This window comes from Brachionichthys hirsutus, chromosome 12 (assembly GCF_040956055.1).
Source record: "Brachionichthys hirsutus isolate HB-005 chromosome 12, CSIRO-AGI_Bhir_v1, whole genome shotgun sequence".
Lineage (NCBI taxonomy): Eukaryota > Metazoa > Chordata > Actinopteri > Lophiiformes > Brachionichthyidae > Brachionichthys > Brachionichthys hirsutus.
Window position 1 is genome coordinate 6,605,416 of NC_090908.1, and position 16,177 is coordinate 6,621,592.

General features: G+C 42.5%; 2 protein-coding genes across 2 annotated transcripts in view; one reads left to right on the plus strand and one right to left on the minus strand.

Moving 5' to 3' along the window:
• Positions 1 to 580: 580 nt before the first annotated feature.
• LOC137902418 (TSC22 domain family protein 1-like) lies at positions 581 to 3,136 on the minus strand. Its single transcript, XM_068746504.1, has one exon. The coding sequence runs from the start codon at positions 3,134 to 3,136 to the stop codon at positions 581 to 583; it is 2,556 nt and encodes an 851-aa protein (XP_068602605.1).
• Positions 3,137 to 10,663: 7,527 nt separating this feature from the next.
• Positions 10,664 to 16,177, plus strand: part of LOC137902419 (general transcription factor IIF subunit 2-like) — a 34,088-nt gene continuing 28,574 nt past the window's right edge. The window contains exons 1-4 of the mRNA XM_068746505.1: positions 10,664 to 10,729; positions 10,909 to 10,982; positions 12,530 to 12,548; positions 13,613 to 13,757. Of these exons, the coding sequence (XP_068602606.1) occupies positions 10,664 to 10,729; positions 10,909 to 10,982; positions 12,530 to 12,548; positions 13,613 to 13,757 (304 nt within the window). The remainder of the gene's footprint in view (positions 10,730 to 10,908; positions 10,983 to 12,529; positions 12,549 to 13,612; positions 13,758 to 16,177) is intronic.

Genomic DNA, 16,177 nt, shown 5'->3' on the forward strand with positions numbered 1-16,177 from the left:
AGAGAGAGGACTAAAAATCAATAGGCTTTTAGTGACGGGAAAGGAAAAGGACATTTAACTTTGCTCGTCAGAAGTAAACCATCATCGCGTCACGAGTTCACCGGAAGGAAAATAGAGGAATATGAATTCTTGCGTTGGGAGATGGACAGTCAGACAACATCAAACATTGTTTGCAGAAATGGACAGTTTAGTTCATTCATGCAACAATGGCTGCCGCCTGCCATCCCATTTAAAATTTAGTAATCATAGAATGCCCGTCTTGTTTCCACCAAGCAAACAACAAATGTTGAAAGAGTGTGCAAAGTGAAAAGAACACCCTGCAGAAACTGGGCCCTGTAAGGCACCCAAGCAGTATTCAAGCAGGGGGGGGGGGGGGGGGCGGGGGGGTAAAGACAAGCGACGTCACATCCAGATGAGCTGTATTCTACTGACAGAACAGACACACCGTGACTGCCTGGTCACTGTCTGCTGGCTATCTAGGAACACAATGCCCCCCCCCCCCCCCCCCCCCCCGTTCTCCACCTGTATGTGTTATAACACATTAGAAATCAAAAGTACAGTGTTTAAACAAACTATTCTCTTACCCATCCTCCTCTCCGTCGACATTCTTGAGAGCAGCTGATGCACCTAAGGCACTGGCGGTAGAGTTGCTGCCTTCAGTGTCCTGAACCTGGCCAGTGTTGGATCGGGATCCAGACTCCACTCCCGACAGCTTGGGCAGCCCCAGCAGAGCCGACTGGTGCTGGAGGAGCAGCCGCTGGGCATCCTGCAGCTGCGTGGTGGTGAAGTTGGGCAGACTAGCGTAGAGAGCGCTGGCCTGGGCGGCGTGAGCCAGCGCCACAGCGTTGCTGTAGTCCTGGGACAACCTGACACCGGATGAGTGGCTCTGGGGAGCGCTCGCCTGCGGGGGTATCCTACCACTATTCCCAGCGTTGTGCCCTTGAGGCTGGGCCTGGGGATCCATCTGAGGGTTGGGGGGAGGCACACTCTGTGCAGACACTTTGCTCTGGTGGCCTGACGTGGGCAGCTGGGCGCCCAGGCCTGGATTTTGAATTTGCGCCGGGAGCGGCTGTGGATTTTGCTGTTGGCCCAGACCTGGTGGTCCAACATTAGAGGGCATACCGGAGGTGGCAACCTGAATAGAGGACTGCTGTGGCTGTTGCAGGTTTCCCATCGCCTGACACGCACCGTTACCCGGCCCAGAGGGTGCAGAGCCAGCTTGGTTGGACAGAGTTTGAGAACCAGCACCCTGGAGGACACCTTGGGGTGGATGGGCGTACTCAGACGGCCTCACCTGCACTGGGGCTGCTTGGGGAGTAGCAGACGGTTGCTGTGGTGGGGGAGCGTAGGCCATTTTCTGTTGCTTAACAGCGACTAGGCCCTGTGGGGAACCTATGGATTGATTAGCGACCGCCTGGGCATAAGTGAGCTGCTGATGCGTAGCAGACGAAGCGAGTCCAGCAGCGGTCTGGAGGCCTGGAACAGGTTGATGAATGTTTGCGGGAGCCGAAGGGGACGCAGTAGCCTTCACATGAGAATGGGCAACGTCCAGGGGGTGCATGTGGGGTTTGGGTTGGGACATGCCCATGTTTAAGCCACTAGAAATGATTCCTTGAAAGCCCTGAGAAGGGGAGGCATAATCCTGGGCCTGCTGGGTCACCGGGGGTCCCCCAGTCTCCCCACTACACACACACTCTGTATAATGACTCAAAGTGCTACTCACAGAGCCACCACTTGTGCTTTCCCTCTCTGACGCCCCAGTTAAGCTCTCAGAAGCCAACTGGCGCACGCCGAGAGAAGCAGCGTCACACGCAGAGGAGCCGGGCGCCGGGGCTGGGGTCTCCTTGTCATAGAAATCAGTGCATGACCATCTACCCTTCTTAAAGGGCTCGGAGCTAGAATCCAGCTTCACCACCCTGAAGCGAGAACCGGTGGTCGCCCCTGCAGGGGCTGGGGCAGTCTGGGCCGGAGGAGATGGGGCAGGGGGCGTGGCCACCGCCGTGACGGGCTGCAGCAAAGCGGATCCGAACCGTCCCTGAACACTCGAGGGCCCCGTCCCTCCAGAGGCATCGGCAGCAGCAGGCGCAGCAGAAGCGGTCAGTGAGATGTTGGGGTTGACATTTGGGTGTTGCTGGCTCATGCTGACGCGAGCGATGGAAACAGCACCGCCATTTCCCACAATGCTGTTCACCCCACCGAGAGGGAGCGCACCGCTGCCCATCCCTCCTCTCACGGGCACACTGGCAGAGCTCAACACATTCACGTTACTAACACTGCCGCTCTGGGGATTAGCCATGCTAACTGCAGTGGAGCTGTGCATTCCGGGGACGGATCCCAGGGCCACACCCCCCCCAGGCTGAGCAGTCTGGGTAATATTCTCCTGAGCGACCCCCATGTTAGAAGGCATTTTCTGTGCGACACAAGGTAAAGCTCCGGGAGTGAGGGCAGATGGGGCGCCCCCTGGGGCAGCAGGCTGAGGAAAGACCTGGGCCTGGTTTGGATGATGATGATGATGATGATGATGATGGTGGTGGTGCACAGTCCCGTTAACCATGGACACACCCTGCTGCTGAGCCTGGCTCAGGGCATGGGGGCGTGACGGCTGGTTGGGAGAGACGGCCCCTGGGGTGTCGGCCTCGTGGAAATTATTCAGCGTCTCTTCCGAAGAGCTTCTCTCCGCTCCCACAACGTCATTAGCCCGGGAGAGGGACGCGTCCAGAATCTCGGAGGACGAGAGATCCTCCGTGTGGGACTCGTCCAGGTCATCGTAGCTTTCCGTGTCCTCTGCTATACTATTGTTGGCACTCCCAGATACTTGCGCTGGAGTTACACTCGTAATCTGGAAGCCACTCTTCTTCTTCATCATCTGCGCTCCAGCTGTCTGGCTGGGCTGGGGTTGGGAATGCAGGTTCAGGCTCTGGGGTGGAACGTGAGGACCCGGGGAGGAGGAACCAGCAGGAGGCTGGCACTGATAACCGTCCGCCGGAGCCTGGCTGCTATTGACCATCGGGCTTGCCAGCGTGGACTGAGCGGAACCGCTCCCGCTGCTCGCGTTGCTACCCCGTCGGTGGAAGGCGGGCGGATGCGCCATCTTTCTAGCACCGCCAGAGTCTCCTGCAGGGTCCGGGTGATGCATTCCGAAGGAATCCGGGGGGGTCGTTGTTCTCCGACAGTAAGCAATAAGGCTGCAGCTCGTTAAGGGCGCCGTCGTGACGAAACTACAGTTAACAGACAACACGGTCAAAAATAAATACTGAACCGAGTCTCGCTAGTTCTCAAGTATTACACAAAGTTGTAGCGCTTCGGACAGCCTCTCGCACAGGATTCCGTTTTATCTCGTGTTAGCAAGGTAAAAAAAAAAGGGCTAGAGGGCGCTTGCTAGCAGCTAACGAGCTAATAGTGTCAGCTGATGCCAGATGTAACTCGCCGGCTAACGGCCAGCAGTGCTATCTAGGGATAAGCTAACATCGTTCGGGTTCTTCACTAAAACGCTAAGTCGCACGGAGAACCGAAGAGCTGTTCGGCATCTGAAGTTATATCAGCAGCTCGCCTGACAGAGCAGGAACGCCAGCTAGCTAGCTAGCTGCCAGTCTCCATCACCGGCTAGCTAAACATGCTACGGGGAGTCGATTTAGCTGACGAATCCGCTCAAAGGAAGGTAAATTAAATCAAGCAACCTTTCTCCGAAACACTGCGTTGTAAACTCCAGCTCTAGCCTGCGGCGTCCGAGCGTTCAGTCCATTTCACGGGATCCTGGTTTTGCTGTATCACTGGTCCTCCCCGCCGGTAGCGCTGCTCCGTGTCTGTTTGCTCCCGCAGCGCTGCTGTGTGCGCCGTGACTGGGCTGGAGGGGCGGGGCGGGGCTGGAGGGGCGGGGCGGGGCGGGGCGCGCCGTAATATGGCGCCCGCGCATGGTCTGTGCTGCCAGACATAAAGCAGTCTGGGAGAGGCGGCGTCAACGCTGCCGAAATGTACCGGAAATAGCCGAGAAGGCGACGATCGCGATTTGAGGACGAACCCATCATCAGCCGAAAGAAACGAGGAGAGAGCGCCCCCTAGATAGATAGATAGATAGATATAGATAGATAGATAGATAGATAGATAGATAGATAGATAGATAGATAGATAGATAGATAGATAGATAGATAGATAGATAGATAGATAGATAGATACTTTAGATGGTCTATATTGTATATGATAATATTTTAATAAACTGTGCATGCTCACATCCAATAAATGCATGAATTATAGTATGAATGAAATCCTAGCCTCCGAAACATTTGTAGTTAATTGAGCAAAACATCAACATCACAAAAGTGTTTGTGAAACAAAGGTAGACCGAGAGCTGCTAGATCTCTCTGCAGACACACAGGTGTGAGTTACACTGAAGGATCATTCTCCAAACAGGCACTGTTTATGCTCTCTCTCTCCCTCTCTCTCTCTCTCTCTCTCTCTCTCTCTCTCTCTCTCTCTCTCTCTCTCTCTCTCTCTTGATACAGGTCAATGAACTCTTAAACTGGTCAAGCTTCAGTATCCAGCATTCTGGCCTTTTCTGTGAATCTCTGGATATAAATATCTAATTCTGAATTCTGTTTATGTGTGTTGATCGCTGCACACTGCGAACATCCTAACAGGTTGGTTTTCAAGGACACTTCACCTCCAGAGATCAGAAGTCAATATTTCAGCTGCGATTTGCCGTAGCTTTTTCACTTTTTCTTTTCTAGCACGTTTGTTGAAGTCTCAAGAAATACATTAAATGAATATTTTCTAGCAACACGTCTCGAGTCAGACCACCTCACATATGTTCCAGGTAAATGTCCCAGTCAGAATGTATCGCCTTATACATTACCTTTCCATGTTTGTTTTAGTGATGTTGCAGAATAGGGGTTCTAGCTTGAGAACATCTTCTTTCTTTATGTTCAAAAACCAGTCATATGCCCACAAAGATCCCGCTGCTATGTCAAAATATCTGATACCTGAATGTCTCATCTGTTAAATATAAAGGCAAAGACCATTTACCGATTGTGTTTTCACTGCTAGTTTCAATTTTCAGATGTGTCGAAGTATATGTGAGGCTCGCTCTAATTTTAAGATGATAAATATCCATTAAAAAAAATAAATCGTATTAATTAATTATTGCATTTACATGCAGGCATACTTTTAGCTCCATGAATTAATCAAAGCCGTAACTTTAGATCTTGATGCTTGATGGATGAGTGAAAGGGAAATGTGAGAGTAGCAGGTGGAAGAACTGTATTTAATAATGAAGGACAGAATCCAAGACAGCATGGTCTCATATTTAAGCTGGAAGTAGCAACAAACTTACTTTCACTTACTTTCACTATTACTGTATTATAATACTTAATTTTAGTGTTAGGTACTGTATTTTTTAGTTGAGAACATTTTTCTGACAGCTTCAGGTACATTTACATCTGTGGATCCACTCCTGATGATGTGATGTGTTCTGTACTTATATGCTTTTTGTAACTTAGTCATTTCTGTTACATGTTGCACAACTTCACCGGGAAATATTCCTACTTTTTCCAGGTTCTCCGGTTTCCTCCCACCTCCAAAAAATATGCAGTTTGGGTGAATGGATGAGTGTGTGTGTGGCCCCGCGATGCCCTGGCAACACATCCGGGGTGTACCCAGCCTCACGCCCTTACTGCTGCTGTAATGGGCTCCAGCAACACCCACGACAAAACGGCTGCAGACGAGACGACTGAGGTCTTCTCATCTACAAGAAGATGGATGGATGGATGAAGATAACAGTCACAGAAAACATTTCTCAATAATTAAACAGTAGAAGTGCAGCAGCGTGTAGAAATATATGTTGACAATAGTTCTTAGTCGTTTCATGGATGCATAAAATGACACTTACATTTTTCCTCGATGGAAGAGTCTCATTCATTGATCCTCTTGAAGACGATTAATCAGTAATCACCTTGGGTTTACGCTCGAGTGCATCCCAGCTGATTACGGCTGGAAGCTGGGTTCACCCTGGATAAGTCGTCAAGTTTTTGAACCAAGGACCTTCTTGCTGTGAGGCAACAGCTGCCCATGTATTATGAAATCAAAGAACTGACTGACCCCACGGTGTATTCAGAGCAACAAAGGAACATACACAATCCGTGGTTGGCTTTTCAAACACACCATCTCGTTAACAACAATCATTCAGGACTTCTAAACAAAGTGCATCATTTGATTGTAGCTCCAAATACATGGCATGAAGACCGGCTCAGGCTTGATATGACCACTGACCAATATGACAGTAACAGAAAAACAACATAAAGAAACAGGATAATGCATCGCATCCTGAAGGATTTGTCACCTCCAGGAACCGCACTGATCTGAGACGTTATTCCAGCAATTGTATCTGTCTGCTTTGGGGCTGCCATAGCAACAGGCCTCACTGTGAACAGCTATGTAGAAATGTAAATAGTAGGGATCATGCTTTAATAATTCATGTTAGCTATTGCCAAATTGTTATTTCAGTGATTGAATCTTGAATCTTGAATCAGAATCAGGCTTTCAAAATAATGTGACTTGATGAACAGCTTCAGAGTGTTTCTCAGTGGACTCAGTACCTTTTAAAGTAGTACAGCATTATTAAATGCAATAGCTGATTTTACACCCGAGTGTGGCCTTTGAATTGAATTTATACCTGAACCATGGGCAAAAAAACCCAAAAAGAAATTCCAACCTCAATCCGTGGATGACCTTGCAGGAAAAAGCCAAAAACCTCAGCCACCCGATGCCAAGTCAATTTGATCTCTGATGAAATGAACATTTCAAACTTGGGTTATCAGAGAAAGTTAGGCTTCATTGTCCTCCACACACACACACACACACACACACTTTCAACACATTCCAATGACGCTGATAAACTGTTGCCGCTGGACATGATATTTTGAGGCTGTGTCCTGATATCTTGATGCTTGAGCTCTCAGTTTATTAGGTTTTATATGATTGTGCTGACGGCTGTCTGCTCAGTTTGTTCAGGGTCACCCCGATGAGAGATCCACTGGAACACAGGAAGTTATATTCTCATATTCCATATGCGGAGCTCATTGACAATTCTTTGATGCTTATTATTATAATTATTAAAATATACATCAACATTATTATGTCCACCCAGAACAAACAAAGTTAATATTTTCAGATCACTCTTGGTAAAAGTTTAACTTCATCTAATTGTATGGTGTGCTGAGAGTACGGCTAAAAAAACTGAACTAAATACACGTTTGACAACTTTTTGAGAAAACTCTGCAAATACCATCACAATTATTGTACAGTAATATCACACTGATGACGAAAGATTCCTGATGCTTTTATAAAAAAAACATTTTATTGATAGTGGGGTTATATAGAGGAAGGGCCATGACACTGCTGGAGAGGAGACATGTTTATCCCTCTAGGAACATCAGTGTGTTCCTGTCACATTATGAGACAGCTTTAGCTGTGAATCAACACTTTGGCCTGAGATTGGGGTGAGAGGAAAGGTATGTGTGTGTGTGTGAGATCTAAATGGAAATACATCACTGAATAGGGTGCGTGCTCAGAGAACTGAATAGAAATTTGCATCCCTTATTTAACGTTTGGAACCGGCTTTATTCTGATGGGTTTGTCCAGCTTGGAAAATTATTGAATATGATTGACCAGTTGAATTTGCCATCTTTCATTCTCAGAGAATCAACACATCGATAATATACACTGTGTTTCACTATATAAAGTAGAGTTATAACAACAATAATTGTATTCATCCTTTCTCTGAGCAACTGCTGCACTAAAATGGAACATTTAGCAAAATTCCATCTGTGCAAGATTTTTATTGCTGTAATGTCATTAATGTTACTGTCATGTGCTTTGGCTAAAATCTCAGAGGCTGAGGTATCCGTAAGGCTGATTCATTCATTCATTCATTCATAAGGACTACTAACATGTCAAGTTCTAGCAATTGTCCACAAGGTGGCAGTACATACAAATCAGCGGCAGTGATAAAGGACGTCGCTTTAGTATCCAGTCACTGAGTCTTGAGTTGCTGTTTGTTTGTAGTCAGATAATGACAGATACGTTGTTATTGTTTTACATCTAATTACATGTAAATCACGCTTTAATGATTCATATAAAGGAGCTTGAATCTTATTCTGGCCTCAAGACCTGGATTTCAGCAGCAGCAGGATCCAAGACATTTCTATTTTTTTAATAGAATAAAATGTAATTGGAATTTAAAATAAAGAGGATAAATGATATATGGATTTAAAAGGACTGTCTTTGAAAAGCTGAACTTTAAGGCTCACTCTTTTTTAATGTGAAGTGGTAAACAATGAAGAACATGAAGAAGAAACTATTTTCATTAAAAGGTTTGATGACCTTTTATTTTAATGGAGGCTGTTGAGGATGGAACTGCCAGGACTGGAGGTCGACCTAGGAGAAGATGCATGGACACAGTGGGGGAGGACATGAGAGTGGCAGGTGTTGGGGAGGATGATGCAAAGAATAATAAAAAAAATTTTTACCAGACTTAATTCAAGGCCCATTTATAAGAATTTATTTCACAAAGAAATCACAAGAACTCAATACTTTGGACACATCAACCTCAAATATCAGTGGCATGACGAACATGAATCTATCCAGTGATGGATAGAAATTGGTTAACTCTGAGAAATAATTTCACTGGTGACAGACAATGAGATTGAAAGATAGACTGTAAGTAAACCTGTAAATAAAAACAGGACAAGATTCACAGAGAGACAAGACCTGCAGCCAAAAGTGCAGATTTTCTGTTGACCACATGGTGACGCTGCTCATCTCTGTTAATACAATCACATCGGCATACAACTCTTCAGGTAGATTTTCATTTAGTCAAATCCATATTCAAACACCATATAATTCATAATCCAGTTTAAATTATTCCTTGAAAAAGTCTAGTATCGGTGTCCAACATTTTTATAAAAAGAAAAATGCTTTTTCATGTACAGCATTGTTGCCAGCTAATGTTGATGATACCATTTTTGAGAATATGAATGCATATTGACCTTTCAATTTGTCGCCTTATTCCAAATATCCTCGTTTTGTAGTAGTTTTCAGAAGCTTGCACGCTCTTTCCTTAAAAACAAATACTCTGCTGATTTAATTTTTTACAGATATTTTATGTTGTTATGGTAGTAATCATAAAGTCATCTGACATTTCAGTAGAACATTTTATGTTTAATTACAGTGTTATATTAAATCTGTCAAACAAAAAGAAATGACATTTCAAAAATGTAATTGCTATTAACAAAGTAGATGATAGCAATTTGCAGGCCCTGCAGGGTGAGATTTCCTTTCAGGTACATTGATGACATGATGAAAAGACCTTGTGGGCTACAGTCCACCTACAGTATACAGAAGTGTTATGCATTCATTGCCATGCTTGACCTGGACTTTAGTGGCAGGACAATCAAATTGAAGTGCAGTTTCATTTGGCTTTGTTGAATAAATCAGATCTGTGGGCGGTGAACACAAGCCTGGACTTCAGGGTTAGAAGTTCTGTTGCGCTACAGTGGCAATTTTGCCTCAGTGCCCAGATCTGTTTAATCAACATTATATTTTAAATAGTCAGTTACGAGCCAGCAGCAGTTCCATTTGGAGTAACAACTCTGAATGATCAATTCACCCAATATGACGTAATTACCAGGAATTTACCCCCAATACCTCTGTTAAAATAATAAACAGCCAGAGTTTGCTACGTTTATTAAATGCCAAAACAAATAAAATACACATGCATATATTGGTCATAGAATGAAATACTTACTTTTTTGCAAGATATACCATCTTTGAGCGATAGCTGCAGAATCAAATAATGAGGTAGATCCATTTTTTTTGTTGCTGGTGATACAAAATCATCATGTTTTAGTGCAATATGTCTGAAAATATGCAGTTGAATACCACATAGTGGCTGCTACACAGGTTTTAACATTGTCTTTTTAAAAACCTTTATTTAAAGGTAGGTCAGATCGATAACCAGCTCTCATTTACCATAACAACCTGACATTCATACATTCACAATCCTATACCAGTGTGAGACACTGGAGGCAAGGACACAACAGAGAACCAGATTAGGATTCATATTATAACCCATATCTGAATCCAGTTTTGCACAGTAGTAGAATATCATGAGATATAATACAATGTAAAGCAATGTAAACTTAATTATTTTATTTTTGATTGATCAACTTGCTTTTTTTTTTTGTCATACTCACTATATATTTGAAAATTGCAGGTTTGAAGAAACTGAAAAAGTGATTGAAAACTGTACCCAAAAAAAAAACAAAAAAAACAACTTCCAACTGCACCAAATGATTCGTCAATTGACCTCTATATAAAATCAGTGGAGAACATTTTGCAGAAAATGAAGCATAAAACCTTATTGATCACATAAACTTACCTTAAATTGAGGAAGACAAGAAAATGGCAGTTTTGTTTTGTGAAAGAAGAAGCCTGTTGTTTGAACAGACCATCTATTATATTGTCGTTTTATTTTGAAATAGGCACCAGGAAGTTTTATTTTGTAGTTTCTCGTCCTAATTGAACTCGCGTCTATAAATTGAGGCGTTGGCTACGCGGGTCGTCGTTTCCCTTCCACGGCAGGCTAACAAACGGCTGCGACAGCAGCACAACGATGGCTGATAAGGCGCAGGTGGATCTGTCTGGAGTCAAGCAGAGTCAAGGCGTTTGGCTCGTGAAGGTTTGTCCGCCTGTAGACACACAGCTGTTTAACGGCTGTAGAACACAACGCAGCTGCTTTAGTTACACCACATTATAATGTTTACCGCTGTAACTAAAACAGCAATAAACTGATTAGTTTTATTACTTAAAACGACTTAGTCCATCTCTAACAAGTAACCTCTGAATTCATCTCCTCAGGTTCCCAAATATTTATCTCGGCAATGGGAAAAGGCTTCAGAAAAGGGAGAAGTTGGAAAGATTAGCATTATAAAGTAAGTTAATACGTTAACCATTCAATTCAATTGAATAAAATAAGGGTGATCGGTTTTGATAGCACGTCAGTAAACTGGATGAAATCGTACCTTGAGGGACGAAAACAAATGGTGGACATAAACGGAACCTTGTCCTCGTCCCTCCCGGTGAGCTGTGGGGTTCCTCAAGGCAGCGTTCTAGGGCCGTTACTGTTCCTCCTATACATTAACGAAATGAATGCTGCCTGTAACTGAAAATTATTCCTGTTTGCTGATGTCTCAGACCTCATGATTTCGGGAGAGAGGACAAAGTGCAGGTTGAGGAAGCTCTCAGCTCTGAGGTCACCAAAATCCATACTTGGCTTACCGATAACAAACTGTCACTACGTCTTGGAAAAACAGAATCTATTCTTTTTGGGTCTAAACACTCTCTACGTGAGATAAATGTTAATGATTTCAAGGTCACAGTCGATAATACAGTTCTCTCGAGCAAAGAAGAGATTACCTATTTGGGCTGTGTTCTTGACAAATACCTGTCTGGTGATAGTATGGCAACTAAGGTGATCAAAAAGGCCAATCAGAGAACAAGATCTTTGGGCAGAATGTCTGCTTTTGTCAACAAAAGTGCTCTCAGGACTCTTGCTGGAGCCCTCGTTCAGCCCCTCTTTGACTATGCTAGCACCTCCTGGTATTCCAACATCAAAATGTCCCTGAAAACCAGGCTCCAAACCTCCCAAAACAAACTGATTCGGCTACTCCTCAATCTGGGGCCCATGACCCACCTTCTTCCTGGACATTTTGCTAGCCTAAAATGGCTCAGGGTAGAAGACAGGGTTAAACAACTCAAAATGGGATTTGCATTTAAAATAGTCAATGCAGCTCTGCCCTCAGTCCCCTCAATCCCTGCTTACCTGAATAAACACCTCCACAGATTTAGTGACACTTACAGCCACAACACTAGAGGGAGCCCAAACAACAACCTGATTACCCCCTCCTAGAAGACAAACATGGGTAAATCATCTTTTTACAATACGGCCACCCAGGGGTGGAACTGTTTAACTTCTGCCCTCAAAACATGCACCTCTTTGGCCTCCTTCAAAACAGCCCTAAAAATACACCTTTCGGGGGGGCAGAAACAGAGATAGTCATCACGACATCACGACTGGTAATTTATTGTCATTTTGCAGCTGTGGTGTAATTTATTTTTAATCTTTTGTTATTTAGCATCTGTGGTGTAATGTTTTTTTATTTTTATTGTTATTTAGCATCAATTGAGTAATTTAATATTGGTTTTATTTTTATTTTTATTTGTATTGTTAAATGTTGATGATTTATGTACTAAGGACTTTCAAAGGAAAACAAGACCGCAAGGGCTTTTCTGAAATGCTCCTCTTAGACAGGATGTTTGACTGTACTTGTACTGTAATACCGGTACATGCTACTGTGTGACTGTACTTTTACTCTAACATTCTATCTAATAAATATATTCATCATCACACATTTAGTTCGGATGCCTGAATCTTGTCCTGTTAATGATTTATTTTAATTTTATTCTCTTTACCTGACAGAAAACATGGGAAATCAGAGGTGAGACTTTTTTTCCATTATAATTCAGCACCAAAACATTTTGTAACTCAGTTAACTGAATTTATGTTTGTAATAACTGTTTGTCTTCCACGCTTCCCCTTCCCTTATGCATAATTTCTTCTTTGCTTTATTAAGTAATATATCCTAGTAAAGTGCACTCGGTGGATTCAAACACGCATCATGGATTTCATTTCCTTTGGTTCTTTGTTTCATATGAATATACAATACCATCGAAAATATAAACAGCATTCATTTAGTCAGTAATCCCTCATCAGCATAGATTAAAGCAGCAATAATCCTCCTGTGGGATGGCGGCCCACTCTTCTCTTAGCTGCATGGAGTTGCTTCTGAGTCTGTGGAAGATGTTCACTCTGGTGCACTCGCCAGTTTACAACTGGGTTCCACAGTGATGTCATCCCCATGTAGAGACAGACAGACAGACAGACAGACAGACACAGACCCGGCTATCAGGTTGGTGTAGCTGTGTAGGATCGACGGACAGTCGACCAGAGTAGTCAATGTAGTCAGAGTAGTAGTACCAGAGGAGTCAATGTTCATTAAAAGAAATTGAATTGTATATTGATTAAATCAAGTTGTTAACTGATCTAAAATTATTTTGACAATTTGTTTTTATGCAAAAACATGTGAGTGATTCCAGCAAATCTGCTTTGTTCAAATCTAATTTTAAAATAGTTGGACAAAAAGAACTGTGAAGGGGGCCATCTGGACTCTGGTTATAATAAATAAGTTTCACTTTATTTTGTCATTTTGTTATTCTGTTAATAGAGGAAACGAAGCAGATGAATCCACCATGAAAACAATTGTTAGTTTCAGTCCTTTACAGAAGAATAAAAAGTAGCTCTACCAACTAATATTTATTTAGATAACTATTTGAGCAATGTTATTTTATGTAATGGTCATGCTATCAGCCGTTTCTCTGTATTGAGTATTTGTTTTCAATACAAGTAAAAACATTAGACCTTTTACAGTGTGTTGGTGGCGCTATCAAATCTGATCTGAGGAACTAAAAATTGCGTTGGCTTTGACTCGGCTGTGTTTGCCAGGTCCATTTCAGCCTGAGAGAGGAACTGACTGCCCTGGGCCCTGTGGGGGAGAGCGACGCACCTCTGCAGGTCCCAAAGGATCACTGCTTCACGATGCACACAGTCGCTGAGCGCACCATGGCTGTGTTCAGTCAGAGTGAAGAAGGTCAGTCTCAGTCGGTTCCTTATGTCTGGGGATCATTTTAAATTGGCTAGAGGTTTTTGTAATGGATCAGACTGTTTGTCTGTCATGTGATGATCAGGCCCATTTGGGTTCAGCTACACAGATGTTTCTATCCTATACAGGTATGAATGTTCAGTGGATATAAGCAAAATTCAGATTTATGAAATAGTATTCCAAGAACGGCATCAAACCGTGAGAGGATGCTGCCATTTATGAGAAGTTGCCTTGCATTGTATTATGTGAAGTATTAATAGTTTGGAAGCATTGGAGTTGTAAGTTTTGTTGTTTTTTCCATAAAGGACCACTTTCTTCAGGATCTAGAGCAGCAACGTTTTAAATTCATCAATTTGACAGCTCATTGACTCGGCACAGTCTCAGCTACAATTTGATGTTGGATCAATGCTGTAGTGTAATTTGGTATCTTATATTGGTAAACTTTCAGTCGATTTATAAATTTAAGCATTCTGAATTATCAAATCTGGAATAAAATTCCTGATCCTGGAGTTGATCGGGATTGCTACCAAAATTTAATGGATTTCTTTTTTATCTAAAATGTATTCAAGATCTATTGATAATGTTTTGAGGAATCCTGTTAACTGACAGACAAATAATCTAGCAGACAAAAATAGAACCTTTTATCAAAGGAACGGGGAACGTATCCAGTACTCGCATCCGATCTCTGGCTTTAGTTTAAATAATTTGCAAGATATTGGCGTTGATAAATCTTTCATGTACTACACTGTAGAATCCATCCATCCCAGATTTTAATGTACAGTATGGCTGTGACTCTGTGACTAAATTTGATTATTGTTACATTGGACAATTTCTTTCAAGAATAAGGACGATTATAGAAATATTTTTTACATTGTCAGTAAAATGGAATAATAAAAAAAAGAGGCTTTGTGCCAGTAACAGCTTCAGTTTAGTGCACCATTAAATCAATAGGAGCATGAATGCTTTCCTGTGCCTGCCGGTGTTGCCTGGGTTGTGGTGAAAGGACTGATTCTCATTGCGCTACTTTGACGCTCTGCTGAGGGCGAGTCTAAATGAGTGTTGCTCTAAAAGCTAAGCAAGCAGAACTCTACCTGAAGCAGAATGATTGAGCTTGATGTAAAACATGCATTTACTTTCTATTGCTCATAACCTCAAAACAATATGCACAAATGTATGGACATAATTTACAGATTATAATCTGTAATTGTGATTTTAACAAATACTTAGTTTATATTACACGAGGGGATTTCTGTACAAGATTCACAGTGGTTACACAATCATGGTTGATCATGCGCTCATTCTCGCTCTCTCATATTCCCAAGGATGCATGTGGACGTTCGTGGCTATATATATATATATATATATATATATATATATATATTGCTCAGGGTTCCAGAGTAATCATTGTGTAATGATTACTGAATGCATTTAAGGTCGTGTCCAGATCGCTGTCAGGCGTTGAAGAATATCAAAGTGTATAAATAGGTTTTAAATGTAGTCGTGAGTCTGTAATATCTTTGTGAACGGCATCCTATTTCTCGACAAAAGTGTGAAATAATAGAAAGTAAAATTAAATTAAAGCTCAAGCTGGTTTTGTTTTTTCTTTTCTCATAAATGATGTTTTGATGGCTTAAAATAGGATTTAGGGCAGGCAAATATAAGCATTGTGCTTCAGTCAGTACCACCAGACACTAATGAATATTTTTGTTGTGGGCGTGTTATTTAGGATGTTTACTGGTGATTATTTTGCTGTTGTCAAACATCCATGTGCTTTCCCGCGTGTGTGTGTGTGATGACTGAATAAATATACTCCTAAACAAAACTGAAAACTAATGGTATATCTGTATACAGTGCAAAGGCAACTATCACATTGAATTATGAGAAATGACCAAGAGAAACAGGAAAACATTAGAATAATCTCATTAAGCAGCTGAGCAGGCAGCAAACCAGGTACAGAAAAACCAAGGTCGACATGAATTGGATTATTCCTGCCAGCAGCAGAGCATCGTGGTTATTTTGACAGATGCCGGTAATGATGTGTATTCCTAAAGTTGCTTCCAGTCATAATGGTTTTCTAACGCTACACCATTTCTAATGTGGATTTAGGGTAATTGAAAGCAATACAAAGCAGCAATCATTATGACCTCCATAAAATGCGTTTATATTCTGCACCAGTAAATAGTCAAATCCTTTGAAATATTTCAGTCAGACTTCAATAGCCCTTTAGGAAATAAAATGGAATTAGATTGAACTAAAATTTATGCTTTACATTCTCTTACAATCCGTCTAGCTTTAAAAAGAGTCAAGCTGGTCTCTAATGGTGGTGCTGTGGTATTAATATTCACATTTATATTACAATCTCACATTGTTATGTTCCTCCCCCTCGGTCAGGGTGGTGCTGGATGTGA